At 39.1% G+C, this 16419-nt stretch overlaps 1 protein-coding gene across 6 annotated transcripts in view; it reads right to left on the bottom strand.

Annotated features, from left to right (window-relative positions):
- Positions 1-16419, bottom strand: part of SAP130 (Sin3A associated protein 130) — an 88864-nt gene that overhangs the window by 61847 nt on the left and 10598 nt on the right. For 5 of the 6 annotated variants that reach the window (XM_045826126.1, XM_045826122.1, XM_045826123.1 and 2 more), the window contains 5 exons: positions 15381-15613; positions 14509-14667; positions 12390-12501; positions 11082-11206; positions 7563-7687 (listed from right to left, as the gene is read on the bottom strand). In XM_045826126.1, coding sequence (XP_045682082.1) covers positions 7563-7687; positions 11082-11206; positions 12390-12501; positions 14509-14667; positions 15381-15613 — 754 coding nt within the window. The remainder of the gene's footprint in view (positions 1-7562; positions 7688-11081; positions 11207-12389; positions 12502-14508; positions 14668-15380; positions 15614-16419) is intronic. The other variant, XM_045826124.1, reaches the window with a different exon arrangement.

The following is a 16419-nucleotide window of genomic DNA, read 5'->3' on the forward strand; positions in this document are numbered from 1 at the left end:
AGGACAACAGTAATAGAATATCCATAAAATATAACTAAAAAAAGAAACTATCACCAGGTTGCCTTAAAAAAAAAAAAAGGAACATAGACTTCTTATAGATGGGGGACAGAGAAGAGTGATACTCCTTATTGTATACTTTTTTATGCTTTTATATTTGGAACCATGTGAATATAAAGTAGGGATAAGAAACTGTGATCAATTGAGTTGTAAAGGTAAAAATGTGACCAAGACTTCATGTGTCCAAACTAAGCAAGGGTTTTCAACAATAAGGATCCCTTCTCAAAATGCTGTAAAATCAGACCATGAGCAATCAGTGAATAAAGTTTATAATGGCTGGATTTCTTCCCTAGAGAACTAAATGGCATATATCATTCGAGTTCATAGGAAAGCAGAATCCTGGCCACTGACGCAACTGTGGAACTTGGTGGAGCTCAATGAATTAGCATGTTATTGCCAACTGGATGCTTAATGGTTGACAACATAGGGCACTAAGTACAGTGTCAAAAAAGCCAGGTCCTCCCTGTATTTGACATTAAAACACCAAGAGAGATGCATGTATACATAAATCAAATACTGACAAATTTTAGGATAAATAAACCTAATTATGGAAATAGTTTTAAACAAAGAACAATGCCAATAGTATCACCTGGAAAGGCACTCAATTTGAACTTCGACACATTTATATTTTAAGAGGTACAGCTCATACAAAAATATACCCAAAAGGAGTATTTACACATGGTGGGACAAAAGGAAGTTTACAGTCATGAGTACACAAAACAGAAAGAGTTTATTCTTGTATTATTATTTACTGATTATTGTGTTATTTCCATATGAACAACTATAAACTTACATTTGCCCTATCCTGTATTAAGTATTTAGATGTTTTTAAGCGTTTTTCAAAGCACAGACTATATTTGTCTTGGATTTTCATTTCCTCTAGTAAAAAAAGTTATTGACCTGACTGGTGTGGCTCAATTGGTTGGGCATCGTCCTGTAAAGCAAAAGGTCACCAGTTCCACACCTGGTCAGGGCACATGCCTGGGATGCAGGTTCGGTCCTTGACCCAGGCACATATGAGAGGATACTTACTTTTCAACAAATGTTTATCTCTCACATAGATGTTTCTCTTCCTTTCTCCCCACTTCCTCCCCCTCTCTAAAATAAATATGTAAATAAATAAAATCTTTAAAAAATGTATTAATATATAGGGTTGGGCGAAAGTAGGTTTACAGTTGTGACTATGCAAATAATTACCATTTATTAATTATTGTATTATTTATTTCTATTATTTCCATACAACTGTAAACCTACTCTTGCCCACCTCATACATATAATGCACATTACATGCCAGGTATGTTTTAAATGCTTTTCATGCAGTATATCTTACTTCTCATAGTGATCTCTGAAGTAGGTAATATTATTGCCATTTTTTAGGTGAGAAAATTGAGCCATTTACTCTTTGACCTAGCACTACCACTTTCACAAATATACATGCAAGGTACACCGTCTGAAACATGTAACGGTCATCTACAGAATATACTGTTAAGAGAAAAATGCAAGGTAAGAAACTATATATAAATATAACATGCTGCAACAAAGGAATGGAAAAAGGAAAACGTACGGGTTTATCTGTGTGTATACTTATTCTTAGGAAAAGAAACTAAGAGTACAAATAAGAGAATAATAAAATGCCAGCCTACCTAGAGCAGATGGTAACTTGGGAAGGAACAGGGGTACTTGTGAATCCATCTTTATATTAGCTTTGATTTTTAAGCCAAATCAATATTCTCCATGTTTAACTCAAAAAGCAAATACTAAAATTAAAAACAAATTTAAACAAATAATCCTAACAATAAAATTATAATAAACATTGGAAACATAATAAAAAATTAACAGGTTATTTTTGAAAGATTTAATTTATTTCTTTTTAGACAGAGGGGAAGAGGTAGAGAGGGGGAGAGAAACATTGATCAGCTGCCTCTCTCATGCCCCTAACCAGGGACCAGGCCTAAAACCCAGGCATGTGTTCTGACTGGGAATCAAACCAGTAATCTTTCACTTTGTGAGACAATCCCCAACCCATGCCCACTGAACTGCGCTGGTCAGGGCTTAACAGGTTACTTTAGAAAGCAAAGGACAAGAACATGGGTAACTGGTATCTGTGAGATGGAGATGAGAGTGACACTCCTCACTGTATATATTTTTCAAGTTATATTTTGGAAACGTGAATATAAATTAGGAAAAAGAAGATGTTATGTCACATTTCACAGGGAAAAGAATCACTTCAAGTGACTTTTGAACCCATTTTCCCTCTACTTACTGGAATCTAGTCTGAGAACAAAAAGAACGTGAAGAAATCTTTTATCTTTATTTATTTATTTATTTTAGAGAGGGGAAGGGAGGGAGAAAGGGAGGAAGAAAGAGACAGAGAGAAACATTAGTGTGTAGTTGCCTCTTGCATATCCCTACTGGGGACCTGGCCCACAACCCCGGAATGTGCCTTGGCTGGGAATTGAACCTGCGACTCTTTGGTTCACAGGCTGGTGCTCAATCCACTGAGCCACACCAGCCAGGGCCAAATCTTTTTTGGGAAAAAAATATTTTATTTATTTATTTTTAGAGAGAGAGGTAGGAAGGGTGAAAGAGAAGGAAAGAACATCAATGTGTGGCTGCCTCTCGCACGCACCCAACCAACGACCTGGTCTGCAACCCAGGCACGTGCCCTGACTAGGAATCAAACCAGCAACCCTCTGGTTCACAGGCTGGCATTCAACCCACTGAGCCACACCAGCCAGGGCAGAATGTGAAGAAATCTTAAACTTTACTCAGTAGTCTCGCTGTTAGTAGTAATCTAGAGAAATCAAGGGGTTAAATTTATGCCAAGTGGACTTGGGACTCTGCATTCTTACTGTTAAACTCCTTTTTAAAAATATTTTGGATGATAAAAACCCAAGCATTTATATATTGTCTTTAGTAAACAAGGTTTTCAATGTAAGAGAAAAGATACACAAATAGAAAATCTAAGAAAGCAAGAAAAAACCTGTAATGTTACCTGACTATCTTTACTATATTGACTACCTCTGTCCACAGAAACAGCCTGAAGGCTGAGGCACCTCAGAAGCAACATGTACCCCTAGTACCCAGGTCTTGGGTTCTAAATACTATTCCTACTATATGAACTAAGAATCCTTGGAGAAATGGCTGACTTCAAGATTAGGGAAGTAGGAAAAAGTAAAAAAAGAGCCTGATTCATTCTGTACTAAAAACAAAAAAGTACTCAAAGACTATCAGGAGTTAGCAAAAGTACCTGAGCCAGTTTGATGGAGTTCTCACTAGCCAAATTTGGAGCAACTGTGAGAAAAAGAAAGGGATTTTAAACAAATCAAACATCTTTAGTCCCTCATGGAAACTCAACCTTCCACCCCAAAAGGTCAAAAAGATTAAGTAAGGTCAGCCAGCTAGAAAGTGCTCCCAAGTATATTGTCTTAATTATGATCCTATTTCTTTCATTAATCATTTTTGTTGTTGTTTTCAATTGACTCAAAGGGATACAGACTCACTTTAGAAGCTGGACATATACAGAAAATAAGGGGTTAATTTATTACAAGTGGATTGTGACCATCTCCAGTGTTCAGCCAGGTTATATTGTTTGACCTCTTTGGAGTGACAACAAGAAGTACTATAGGCAGAGACTACCAGTTTGATATTTTTTTTCCTTCTCCTTTTAGAGAATGGTAACAAGAAAAACCAAAAATAAGAATGCAGCCTCCATCTCTGGCAAAACTCAACCCACACAATAGATAGCAGAACTGCCAAAGGTAGTAATAACTAAGTGACACAGGAAGCAACGGAGAGAGAATTTCTGTAGCTGTAATTTAAGGGGTAAAATCCAGTTAATTATAATTCTCCAAAGTAAGGAGCATACTCTGACACAGGAGACTAAAATCTTGTTACAACAGGGGCTGCTGGCCATGACACAGGACCCAGATTAATTCCAAGACCCAAGATACAATGCAGGACTGCTTCCATGATATGAAAACACAAAATAACAATGTAAGAGTTCACTAGGAGTTATGACAACAGCAGAAGACAAAATAAATGCACAGAGATCAAAAGAGAAACAAAAGAAAAGCACTCAGCTGTTTCAGGAGTGAAGGCAAAGCTAAAAGGAAAACATGAGAAACAGTGCTAAAAACTCAATAAGGGGCCAGAAAAAATTGTGGAAAAAAAGTAAGCAGGAAGGGTAAAAACAGTTTAAAAGGATTAAATAAGCAAGTCATGAAAAAAGAGCCAACACACACATAATTGGATGCCCTTGCAAATGGAATAAACACATAAATATAAAATTCAAGCAAACTTTTAATAAATATAGTTACATGCTGCACGTTAAAAAGGCACACCGTGTTACAGAACAAAATGTTACATACTGGTTACTACAATACACATCCTAGTAACGCTGCTGAAATTCAATGATAGAGAATCTTAGGCCATGAAGCAAAAATATCAAGATCCTTCTAAGGGGTTTAAAAAATAAATCAGGCTGACCTCAGACTTCTTTCTATACAGCATTATCTAGCCCTAGAAGGCAGAGAAAAAAAATGCTTACAAAGTACTCAAGGAAAGAATACAGAAACCAAAGTCTTTATCAGCCAAACTACTGCTTAAGTGTAAGATATCTAGGAAATGGTTTTAAGCATGTAAAAACTGAAAATATTAGTCCTGTAAGCCCCTGTTAAAGAAAGTCATAAAGAATTTCATTCCACTAAGTAATGAGGAAAAAAAGTTCAAAGAACTGGCAGAAAGAATTGAATCTATTTAACAGAAACTTCCACTTAAAAAATGTTTGGAACTTTCCTTCTTTTTCTATGCCTTGAGTCAATTTAAATATCATTAGTTTATCTGGTCTTTGGGAGTTTGGTAGAAGTCAATAAAATATTCTGGGTTTTCCAGGAGACGGCACTTTGAAACTTTTTTCTATTGAATATTTCTTCTACAGAAAATGGACTATTTAAATGTTCTAGCTCCAGAATTCAAAAGCAGTTAGATATTAGGAATTTATCATAGTTACATAAGTAGGAAAATCATATGATCATTAGGGCTTTTGTCTGTTTAGTTCACTAACATATTTCTAGTGTCTAGAGCATTGACTGGCACACAAGTACATACATATTTGCTATATGAGTGAATGCTGAAACTATTTCTGATAAAATTCAAATGTCCATTTTAATTTTAAAACTCAATATTATACTGGAAAAGATAGATACTCCAATAGCAACATGGTTAAAAAAACAATCTAACCCTGCTTTTCATTGTATACACACTTATACCTTTTGAATTTCATTATACCATCTGAATCTACTAATTTTTAAAAATAATTTAAAGCTAAAATGACAATACACAGTCTATTTTATGTTTGGAAGTTATGTCTCCTTGTGTATCAGACAATATATTCAATTACCAAAAAGTCAAGTGTCCTCATTTTATTGAAGAGGGGACTAAGAATCAGGGAAGTTGAGAAACTCACTTAATGTCACACAGCTAGTAAATGATAGAGCTAATGATTAAAGGTAAGTCCTAGGTACTATTCCACATTTAAATGTTATTTTCTTCAGAGTTTGGTTCTAGGCCCTCTCTTGATGCTATTAATTTCCCCTGGAATCAGATACCTCAGAGATTTAATTGTAGACCATCTGCCAATGACTTCTAAACCCATGATCTCTCCAACCACCTGTTAACCACAGCCATTTGATAGTTTAAGAGAAACTCAGTATCCAACAACACTACCTTTTTTCCAAAATATTCCTTCTTTCCCTTGTGTCCTTTCAATGTCCTGGGTCCCGTAAAGAAGAAATCAAGGTGGCGTCTCAGATATCCTCCCTCTTCTACTCTGCCCTGCCTCCAACTAGTGATCAAGTCTTATGGAGGGTCTCTGGTTTCTGGCAGCTCTATTCCCCATACCTACTGGTCCTTCTTTTGCTTAGTGAATCTCTTCTTGTTCCTACTGCCAAATGTTTTCTCTGGCACCCACATAACCAATGGTAGAATCAAGAAAGACCACCAGAAAACTGTGAGCTCTTGGAAAGACTCATTATTCCACTGCCTTCCCCAACCACATTTTCATAGCCTCGCCTCCACTATGGCTTGGGGATCATGAAGACATATGTCAACATGTCTTCATCCATAATAGTGTCACTCATAAGCATCGTCAGAGACCATCCCTCAGCAACCAGACTTTATCCCTGTATAGAAAGAACTCTCTATTAAGAGATAATCTCTATTAAGATAGTTTATACTATCTCCCCATTTCAAACACCCAACCCTTCTACTGTACCCGCTGGATTTACAATTCATCAATCCCCTGTATCCTCAACATATTTTCTGAATATATCCTTACCTTCATATCCTAATGAATCTTAGTTCTCCTAAGAACACTGCTTCTACTGGGAGCCATTTTCTCCCCATCTCTTCCCCATCTGTATTGTTTTCCTAAATTATCTCCTCCAGAATTCTTCCCTGAACTGCAAACTCATATATTAGCCTATGTCAACCTGAGTGCCTGAAAGTCAGAAAAAGCTTAAAATACCCAGAATCAAAGTCTGGACTTCCTCCCACTGTTCTACATCTTAAGTTAATGCAACTCCACCTTCCTAGCTGCACAGCCCAACTCGTGATAGCATAATCCTGACTCTTTTCTTTCTCCCATAGTACCCCCAATGCAATTCTTCCAAAATCCCCCTGACTACCTTCAAAATTCTATTCAGAATCTAACCATGTCTTTCCATCTCCAACAACTGTCTCGCCTGGATTTTTGCCATGCCCTTCTAAACACCTTCTGTTTCCAACTCTGCCTCTCTACAGCCTATTCTACCCAGCAACCAGGATAATCCAACTAAATCTTCAAATTATTGCACAGCCCTGCTCAAACTCTACCAAGGCTCCCACTGTACCCCAGTGAAGACAAATTACTGAGTAAATTCCTGGTCCGTAAAGCCTCACGTGATCTGGGGACCCTGTAACCTCCTAAAATAATCTCCTGCTGCTCCTTTTATGTGGCAAACATTATCCTGTCTCAGGGTGTTTGCACTTACTATTCTCACTGTGGAATACTGTTATCCCAGATAACCATATGGCTCACTTAATCCCGGCTTCCAATTTTTTGCTCAAATGTATCCTTATCAACAAAGGCCTCCCTGATCACCTTATACAAAAAAAATGTAAGCCTCCAGGCACTGCCATTCCAAATCCCATGCACTCTACCTGATTTTTCCCCCAAAATGCTTTCATCATTTAAAAAAGTGTATGTGTATATATGTAAGTATATATGTGTATGTATTTTTCCATATACACACATATATATTTCCTGTGTGTCACCAAACCCTAAAAATAGAAACTCTGAGGCAGGAATGTTTGTTTTATCCTCGGTATCTAGAACACCACATAGTGCACTTAAAAAAGAACTCGGTAAGTATTTTTGAGTTAAATGAAGGAATAAAGAAAGGAAAGAAAAAAGGGACAGATGGGAGGATGGCAGGATGGCTCCATCATCAAACCCCCAAACATACCTAAGTGTTGAATCAGTGGCATGTGTTGCTGTTGTAGTGATGACTGGAGACTGAGCTCTGGTGGCTGAGACAGTCGCTACCACAGCAGGAGGGATGGTGTTAGAGGTGGTCACAGGTGGACGAGACTACCAAGAGAAGAGAAAAAAGCAATATATAGTACACCAATCATTGAAAGTAAAATTTGAAACTTGGGTCTTCAAATAAGTATGTTACTGTCCAAATGATAGTAAATTCTTGCCATTCTTATTACGGAATTCTCTCTTTGAATAGGTTGTTATAAAAACAAAAGGAAGAATGATAAAAAAAATCTAATTTTGGATAAATAACACACAGATCCTTTCTTTCCAAATATAACTGGATGCAAAATTGTATCCTACTCTTAGTACAAACTGGGATCTACCTATTCAGATCTAGAATTCCCACAGATAGGCTGTCGGTCCTGGTGTAGATGTTTTATATTACCACACAACCAGTGTTTTACACAGAGGGCCTACTCAGCCACTGCTATAGGTGTTAACTCTCAGGCCATCTAGGTCAGCATACTAAAGGCAAACACATGTTAATAGTATTCTTTGCTGATAGAAGACTCAGGGTGCCCAGATGGTTTTCAGATGTTTTCACATGGAAATATTTCCCTTACCAGTATAACCGTGTAAATCTTCACCTGACAAATGAGTTTCACACTGGGCTTCACCTGCTTGTATACTGTCAATTCTCCTATTCATCTGAGTTCTTAGTAGTTCCTCTTTTCTGATCTTGTTACATGTCTTAAATCTGCAAACTCTGCTCATTCTTGATCTCTGTTTTTCACTTTTTAGCCTCTTAAACCTATTGTGTCTACTGTTACAACTTGTCTCATTATAGGACTTTTGCACTATTTTCCTCACTACTGAGGTTCCTTGTCTTGGGGGGCCTAATCAGTTTCCAAATGTGTTGTGTTAGCCAGCAGGTGCTTTTGTTTTGTTTTAATTTGAAAGCTCTGGCTTGGACATGTACCACCCACTGTGCTAATCAGTACTTTCCTTTACTTAAACTCAGCTATTTCATACATATACCTGGTCCTCAAAGGTATTTGAATTTCTACCCCCTACATGTAATTCAGTTAAGTTAATCTTTCATAGTTCTTTCTCTAATCATACAATACTGCATTGAAAAACTTATTAGCTCTCTGAAATGTACAAAATCAAGTTTACACTCCATATCTTAAGAGTTTTGAGACTTCCAGCAAGATGGAGGCATAGGTGGACGCACCGTACCTCCACACACAACCAAGATTAGAACAACAACAATTTAGAGCCAGAATAACACCCAGAACTGACAGAGGATTTATCTGAATGGAAGTCGGACAGCCAAGAAATTGAAATAGACCCGTTCATCCAGACCGGTAGGAGGGGCTGAGAGGAGGAGCGGGCGTGGGTCGTGGCGTGCAGAGATTGGGGAAAACTGGGCGCATAAGGCAACCGGAAGTGCATAAGCCTTCCAGGACACAGTGGAGGACCCTGAGTACACAAGTGGCGGCTAGCGGACCCAGTGAGGCGGCATTGTGGACCAGGGCAGAGCGCGCAACCCAGGATCCCAGAGAAGGGACTGAGATCCCAGGAGAACAGAGCTACCGCCATTGTTCCCTCCCTCTCCCGCCCCCACATACAACATCACAATCTAGCGACTGGGGTGCCCAGCCCAGGTGAACACCTAAGGCTCCGCCCTGCACGGTAACAAGAGCGACCAGACCGAAGGAAAAAAAAAAAAAAAAGGAGAGAGAGAGAGAGACATGTCTCCAACAGTAGAACAGATCAGTCCCCCAGGACTCATCCTTTTGAGCGACCAAGAAATAGCCAATCTATCAGATGCACAGTTCAATACACTGGTGATCAGGAAGCTCACAGAATTGGTTGATTTTGGGCGCAAATTACATGAAAAAATGCAGGTTACCATAAAAGAGATGAAGGAAGATGCACGGAGAACCAATAGTGATGGGAAGGAAACTGAGACTCAAAACAATAGAGTGGACCAGAAGGAAGAAAAAAACAACCATGCAGGAAAGAATGAAGAAATAAGAATTCAAAAAAACGAGGAGAACCTTAGGAACCTCCAGGACATCTTTAAATGTTCCAACATCCGAATTATAGGGGTACCAGAAAGAGAAGAGGAAAAGCAACAGATTGAGCACATATTTGAACAAATAATAAAGGAGAACTTCCCCACTCTGGCAAAGGAAATAGACTTCCAGGAAATCCAGGAAGCTCAGAGAGCCCCCAAAGAAGTTGGAACCAAGAAGAAACACACCAAGGCACATCATAATTACATTAGCCAAGGTAAAAAATGAAGGAGAGAATCCTAGAAGCAGCAAGAGATAAGGGGACAGTAACCTACAAAGGAGTTCCCATCAGACTGTCAGCTGATTTCTCAAAAGAGACCTTACAGGCAAGAAGGGCCTGGAAAGAAATATTCCAAGTCATGAAAGACAAGGACCTACATCCCAGATTGCTCTATCCAGCAAAGCTCTCATTTAGAATGGAAGGGCAGATAAAGTGCTTCTCAGATAAGGTCAAGTTAAAGGAGTTCATCATCACCAAGCCCTTATTTTATGAAATGTTAAAGGGACTTATCTAAGAAAAGAAGATAAAGAAAAAACATGTATAGTAAAAGGACAGCAAACTCACAATTGTTAACAACCACACCTAAAGCAAAACCAAAAGAAACTAAGCAAACTAGAACACGAACAGAACCACAGAAAGGGAGATCACATGGAGGGTTAGCAACAGGGGAGTGGGAGGAGGAGAGAGGGGGAAAAGGTACAGAGAATAAGTAGCATAGAATGTAGGTTGAAAATAGATAGGGGGAGGGTAAGGATAGTATGGGAAATGTAGAAGCTAAAGAAATTATAAGTATGACACATGGACATGACTAAAGGGGAGGATATGGGTGGGAGAGGGTGTACAGGGTGGAGGGGAGTGAAGGGGGAAAATGGGACAACTGTAATAGCATAATCAATAAAATATATTAAAAAAAAAGAGTTCTGAATTTATAGACACCACAGTATCATCGAGTAATAACATTATACTTCAGTAGTACTGAGGCCAGAAATTTACCTGAAACAAAGTTGAAAGGCATCAACTGTCCTCAAAGTATACATATGTGCATAAAATATTTAGGGGTTTATAAACCACTATCCAAATTAGAACCCCTCAGTTCAAGCTAGCCTTTACTAAACACTGTATATAACCATCACTGTCTTCCTTGCCACTGTTCACAGTATTGGTCCCCTCACTACCTCTTCACTTTCTCCAAATCCCCATTACCATGCTCATCCTAATAAAAAGCCTTCCCTTACTACCTCTTCTAAATGCCTAGAGTAGATCACATGACACTGTGTATAGTTCAGCCTTCTCAAGATCTTGGCAACTAGACTGAAAGTCACTTGAAGTCACAGGACTCTCACAGTGCCTATCAGAATGAATGACTAAGAGTAGGTACTTCGTCCTTACGGGCTGACTGTCCAGTAAATACTAGACGTACCTGGATTGGCTGGTGAATGATGTGCTGGACTGCTGGCTGAGCTGTAGCAGCATTTGGCAACTGGGAAGTCGGTCTCAGGACTGTTGTTACTTTAGAACTAGACATCACAGCAGCAGCAGCTGCACCTGGAAAAATAATTTTTTCATTAGTACACACAAAATTTAAATAGTTCTCATTACATCTCCTGGAAAAATGATCAGAATTTCTAAAACTCAATGTCAGTTTTCAGTGGACTTTCTGTGTATCTCCTAATTTCATCACTTAGACTATTAAGAAAACGTGCACTGAAGGGTTGAGACTTATTAAGTTTATTAGTCTGTACTACTTCTTCAAAAACATTCAATAAAACTAGCTGTTTTTTGTTTTTTTAACTGTAAGTATGTATCAGTGAAGCACATGATGAATAGCCCAGTGTGGTGTGGCTGCCCTGGTTCAGGCCAAGGCTCCAGCAGTTTAACTTCCAGATAGTGAGAGCTCACCTGAACCACCACTGCCTCTGCACCATCAGTGCAAATGTCAACATTGTGAAAAAGGCAAAAGATGCCTCAGTATACATAAAAAATGGTTTTCCTCTCACACAAACCCCTTCTGTCTGTGGACCTCACTGTGAGACCAAGTAAACCTGATTTTGTATTTGTTAATCTAATTTTGTAAGCAATGATTTTATACTCTCCACTAGAAGGTAACAATTTTTTGACCAAGTAGTTGAAAAAACTTGTTAAATTTAATACCTCACAGCCTACTAGAACTTAATTGTAAGAACAAATTTATCTTACTACCATGTGAGTGAAAACATTTTGAGTAGCTATTATCACTTAACTTTAAACGTATTGAGTATTAATAGTTGCAGCTTATTTATTAAAAATGAAGACAGCTCTGGGTGGTGTTAGGGTGTAGAAGGGATCAAGCAAAAAAGAGAAAGAACTCATGGATATGCAGAACAGTGTGATGATTGTGGGGGGGTGGAGCGGGGAATAGGTAGAGGTGAAGAGGGATAGGGGAGATAAATGGTAATGGAAAAAAGTACAATAAAAAAATTTTTTTAGATGAAGACCATGTTTAGGCTATCATAGTCTTGAGGAGTTTCTCATTAAAAAGGAGAATTTTTAGACACACTAGAGCTTTGAACTGCTTTCAGTTTATACACATATATGCAAACTTGTTGTACAGTGCTAAAAATGTACACTGCTCTTATTTCTGCTGTCCTGTAACATTAATAAGCTGATTCTGGATATATTTTGTGTAACTCTATCTTCTACCAAATGTATATTGCATCTCAAGAGTTTGAACAAGATGTGTAGTCTTTACCTCGAGGTAAATGAGAAGCTCCAATGTGAAGAGGAGGCCCAGGAGCACTGCTGCGGATAATAGACATCTGTACGTTTGTGGTCATGATATGATGCAGGTTACTGGGATGGCCCTGCAACAAACAGGATGCAATGTTGTCTTATGTGCTTAGTCTTAGCCACTGGTACTTAGATGCTGCTTCTAGAAGTCAGCTGCCTCCAAATGTGGGTCAGGTTGTTCCTTTCAGATGGTGAATAACCCAAGGGAAAGGACATTTAGCCTTTCTTACACAGCATACTGCATGATGATCTGTGCCAGCAAGCATATGGTGACTGTGAGGACATATCAACTAGCTGGTTGCTAGATCCCTGTAACAGATGACACAACTGACTGTCCACTTTCGGGTACTGTCATCTTCAATATAAGTCTTTTACTTGTTTTCTGTCTTGGCCAAAAGCTTATTTTTTTCCTATTCTCACTATTTCTTTTCCATGTCACTGTAGTCTCTTTTTCTAGAGATCCCTTCCCTTTTCTCCCCCCCTTCCCCTCATCCAAGGATTTTTTTTTTTAAAGGAGAGAGGAAGGGAGGGACACATCAATGTGAGAGGGAAACATTGATTGGTTAGCTCCTGTACCAGCCCCAGTCAGCAACTGAACCCATAACCCAGGCATGAACACAGACTGGGAATCAAACCCACAACCTTTCAGTTTACAGGCTGATGCTCCAACCAGAATTTTGGGCCCACCAGAATTTTGAACCTATAACCAAGCACAACTGGACTCCAACTTAAGGACATGGACTTTCTTATCTAGATTTGTATCTCACACAGGGGATAGTTCCTCACACACAGTGGAAGCTCAATACCTAGTGGCTAAACAACAAAGACCACTGAGCATATTGGTTTTACTTCCTGTCCTTCTCTCTCAGATCTACTGTCTTAAACTTGCATATATGAATGATATGAATGACGGTTTAATTTATTTAGTATGTAACAGAGGGGTCAGGTCAAATTGCTAAAAGAGAAGGCAGTGGGCAGGGAGAAAACCCCAAAGCGAAATTGAAGGTTAGAAACAGCTTGCTCTCCCTATGAAGGGAGGGGCGGCTGGAGAAGGGAGCTTATACAGAACATGTGTGACAGGAGACTTTGCCCCCTTGCTAAACATGGTGGCCAGAAGAGGAGCAAAGCCAAACAGGGCCAATACTGGCTCTCATTGGTTGGAAAACTGGACACTCCCACTGGCTTTTTGCACACACAGGATTCTGAAAGAAGACTTTTTTTTTAAATTTTTAATAAAGATTTTATTTATTTACTTTTAGAGAGAGGGGAAAGGAAGGAGAAAGAGAGGGAGAGAATATCAATGTGTGGTTGCCTCTCATGTGGCCCCCACTGGACACGTGGCCTGCAACCCAGGCATGATCCCTGAATGGGAATTGAACCAGCGACTCTTTGGCTTGCAGCCCACACTCAATCCACTGAGCTACACCAGGCAAGGGCTCTAATAGAAGACTTTTAAATAGAGCACACCAGGAAGGAAAAAGCTGGTTCATTCTTTCCCCTCCCCCACTGGCTGGGGGGCATACCAATGGCTGCTAGTGTGGGTCTCTGAGCAGAGACCTGCAGGCACAGACTCCAAAAGATGTCTGGAACTAGACAGTGATAGAGACCAGCTAAGCCACCTACATTTGTGATACTTTGGGGTGGGAAAAGAGGTTCCTGGTGCAACCTGGAACTAAGCTGGCAGAGACCTTCATGATAAGAGTTGGCACTGTGAACAGATTTTTGTTCTTACGTTATTTTCAGTTCTTGAACTTACATAGTAGTTGTAACGACAAATATTTAAATCGCTGTTTTTGATGTCATATTCTTTTTCTTTCCTCTTATTTTTATTTACCCAGATATTTTAGGCAGAAATTTGCCATTATTTCAAATTATATGATTGTTAAATAGAAGATTCCTTTCTTTTTCACCCAACTCCATCTTTGGAGATTTGCCTGATAGGTGGTGAGTGGTAGGATTCCCCCCTCACTGGATGGGTTGGGTCACAAGTACAGTGCCTAATGTACTGCTGGCATTCAATAAATAACAACAGTTCAGCAACTCAGTTTGAAAATCAGCAAATTAAGAGAGAAAAAAAAAACCTGTTGTCCACTGATAGTTGCCACAGGAATGGCTGAAGCTTGAGGGATGCTACTCTCCATGGTAACGGTAACCTGCCCTGGAACCTTGGGGGAAAGTGACAAAGTAGAAGGTGGAGCAGGAGCAATGGGACGGCTAGGCATGGTGGGCTTCGGAGGTGGCTGCAAACAGAAAACCACATGAAACATAGCAATAGCTTTTTACTAGTGATGCATTTTATTCTGAAGTTAAAAGTATGCAAACCAACTCTGGACAGTGCCAGGAAAGATGTCAGAAGCCTTATTTGTTTTCTCTCTCATCACCACAGCTTTTCCATTAAAGTATTAGCATTTCCATTGTACAGATGAGAAAAAATGCAAAACAAGCCCAAGTCACCTACTCAAAGCCACACAAACAGTAACAACTAGAACTAAGACTAAAGGTCAGATCTGTATGCCTCACAGGCAACATTCTTCTATACAATGCTGCCTCTCCAAAGTTTGGGCAGAAGTAAAAAAAACTCCCAATAACTGAAATATAACCACAGGTAATACACAAGGCAATAGTCGAAAATACCCCCACATCAGGAAACTACTAAAATAAAACCTTGGAGAAGAGTACCACCCCAAGATAAAAACTGAGTTAGCAGGCACATTACTTTATCAATGCCAAATAGCTATTAGAAAAGACCCTGTGATTACCAACTGCCCAGCAGCATAAGACGAGGCACTGCAGAATGGCAGACCTCTGAATTACAGAGAAGAGCTGAACTGATAGATCAAAACAAAACAAACTATGATCCTAGGATACAGCCTAAGACTTTGTGAAAATCGTCAGAAATATTACAGCCAGTCTTTAACTGTGGTTCAATGTGAATTTTAAACCTCTCCATTACCTTCATAAGTCCCTCTGAAAATGAGAGTGGCACTGCAGGTGTCAGATGTGGTGAGGCTGTCACGGTGACAGGTGTGCCTGATGCAACAGCATGGTGTGTAGACAACATCTGCACTTGTGGATAAGGCCTTACAACAACAGGCTCTTGCTTCTCTTCACGAGACTGGAGGGAGCTGCTGGAACCAATGTGCTCCCTGGCAGTAACTTCAGCATCCCGACTAGGTTCATCGTTGACTAGTGAAGACATTAAGGGTAAAAAAGCATGTCATATCCTTCCAATATTAATTAACAGCACATACAAGAGTAGCATTTGCAGCTAAGTTTCAGAGTTAATAAACTGACCATTTCCTTGCAAGATTTTCTTAACAAAGAGAATTTAGGCATTAGATTCCTCTGATGGATATCAAATTCAAAAGTCACACCTGTGAAATGCAGGATCTGCTTAGATACTGTGGCTTTCCCTCTCCTATAAGTAACGGCCCTGACAACCATCTAAAATGAGCTCAAATTGAAAGTGTAATACAAGATATAAGACATTTTCATTTAGCCCTGGCTGGCATAGCTCAGTGGATTGAGCGCGGGCTGGGAACCAAAGTGTCCCAGGTTCGATTCCCAGCCAGGGTACATGCTTGGGTTGCAGGCCGTAACTCCCAGCAACCACACATTGATGTTTCTCTCTCTCTCTATCTCCCTCCCTTCCCTCTCTAAAAATAAGTAAATAAAATCTTAAAAAAAAAAAAAAGACATTTTCATTTGAAATATAGATTTAAAAAGTTATAAAAACCTAACATTAAAAAGGTAATCTAAGTATAGTTCTTAAGTCCAAGAACATATTTTTCAAAACAATTTCAGTCCAAATCCTTATAGGGTGAACAAGGCAATTTCTATCATTATTACAAAGCACACACCCTTTAAGGTTCAACAATTCCACTTGTAAGGGTGTGTACCATAGATAAAGAGCATATGTGTAAAATGACTTATGCACAAGGTATTTGTTTCAGCATTTTTATACTAGTAAAGAAACTGAAAAAACCTACATG

This window comes from Phyllostomus hastatus, unplaced genomic scaffold (assembly GCF_019186645.2).
Source record: "Phyllostomus hastatus isolate PE091 unplaced genomic scaffold, TTU_PhHast_1.1 phas_scaffold_60, whole genome shotgun sequence".
Taxonomy (NCBI): domain Eukaryota; kingdom Metazoa; phylum Chordata; class Mammalia; order Chiroptera; family Phyllostomidae; genus Phyllostomus; species Phyllostomus hastatus.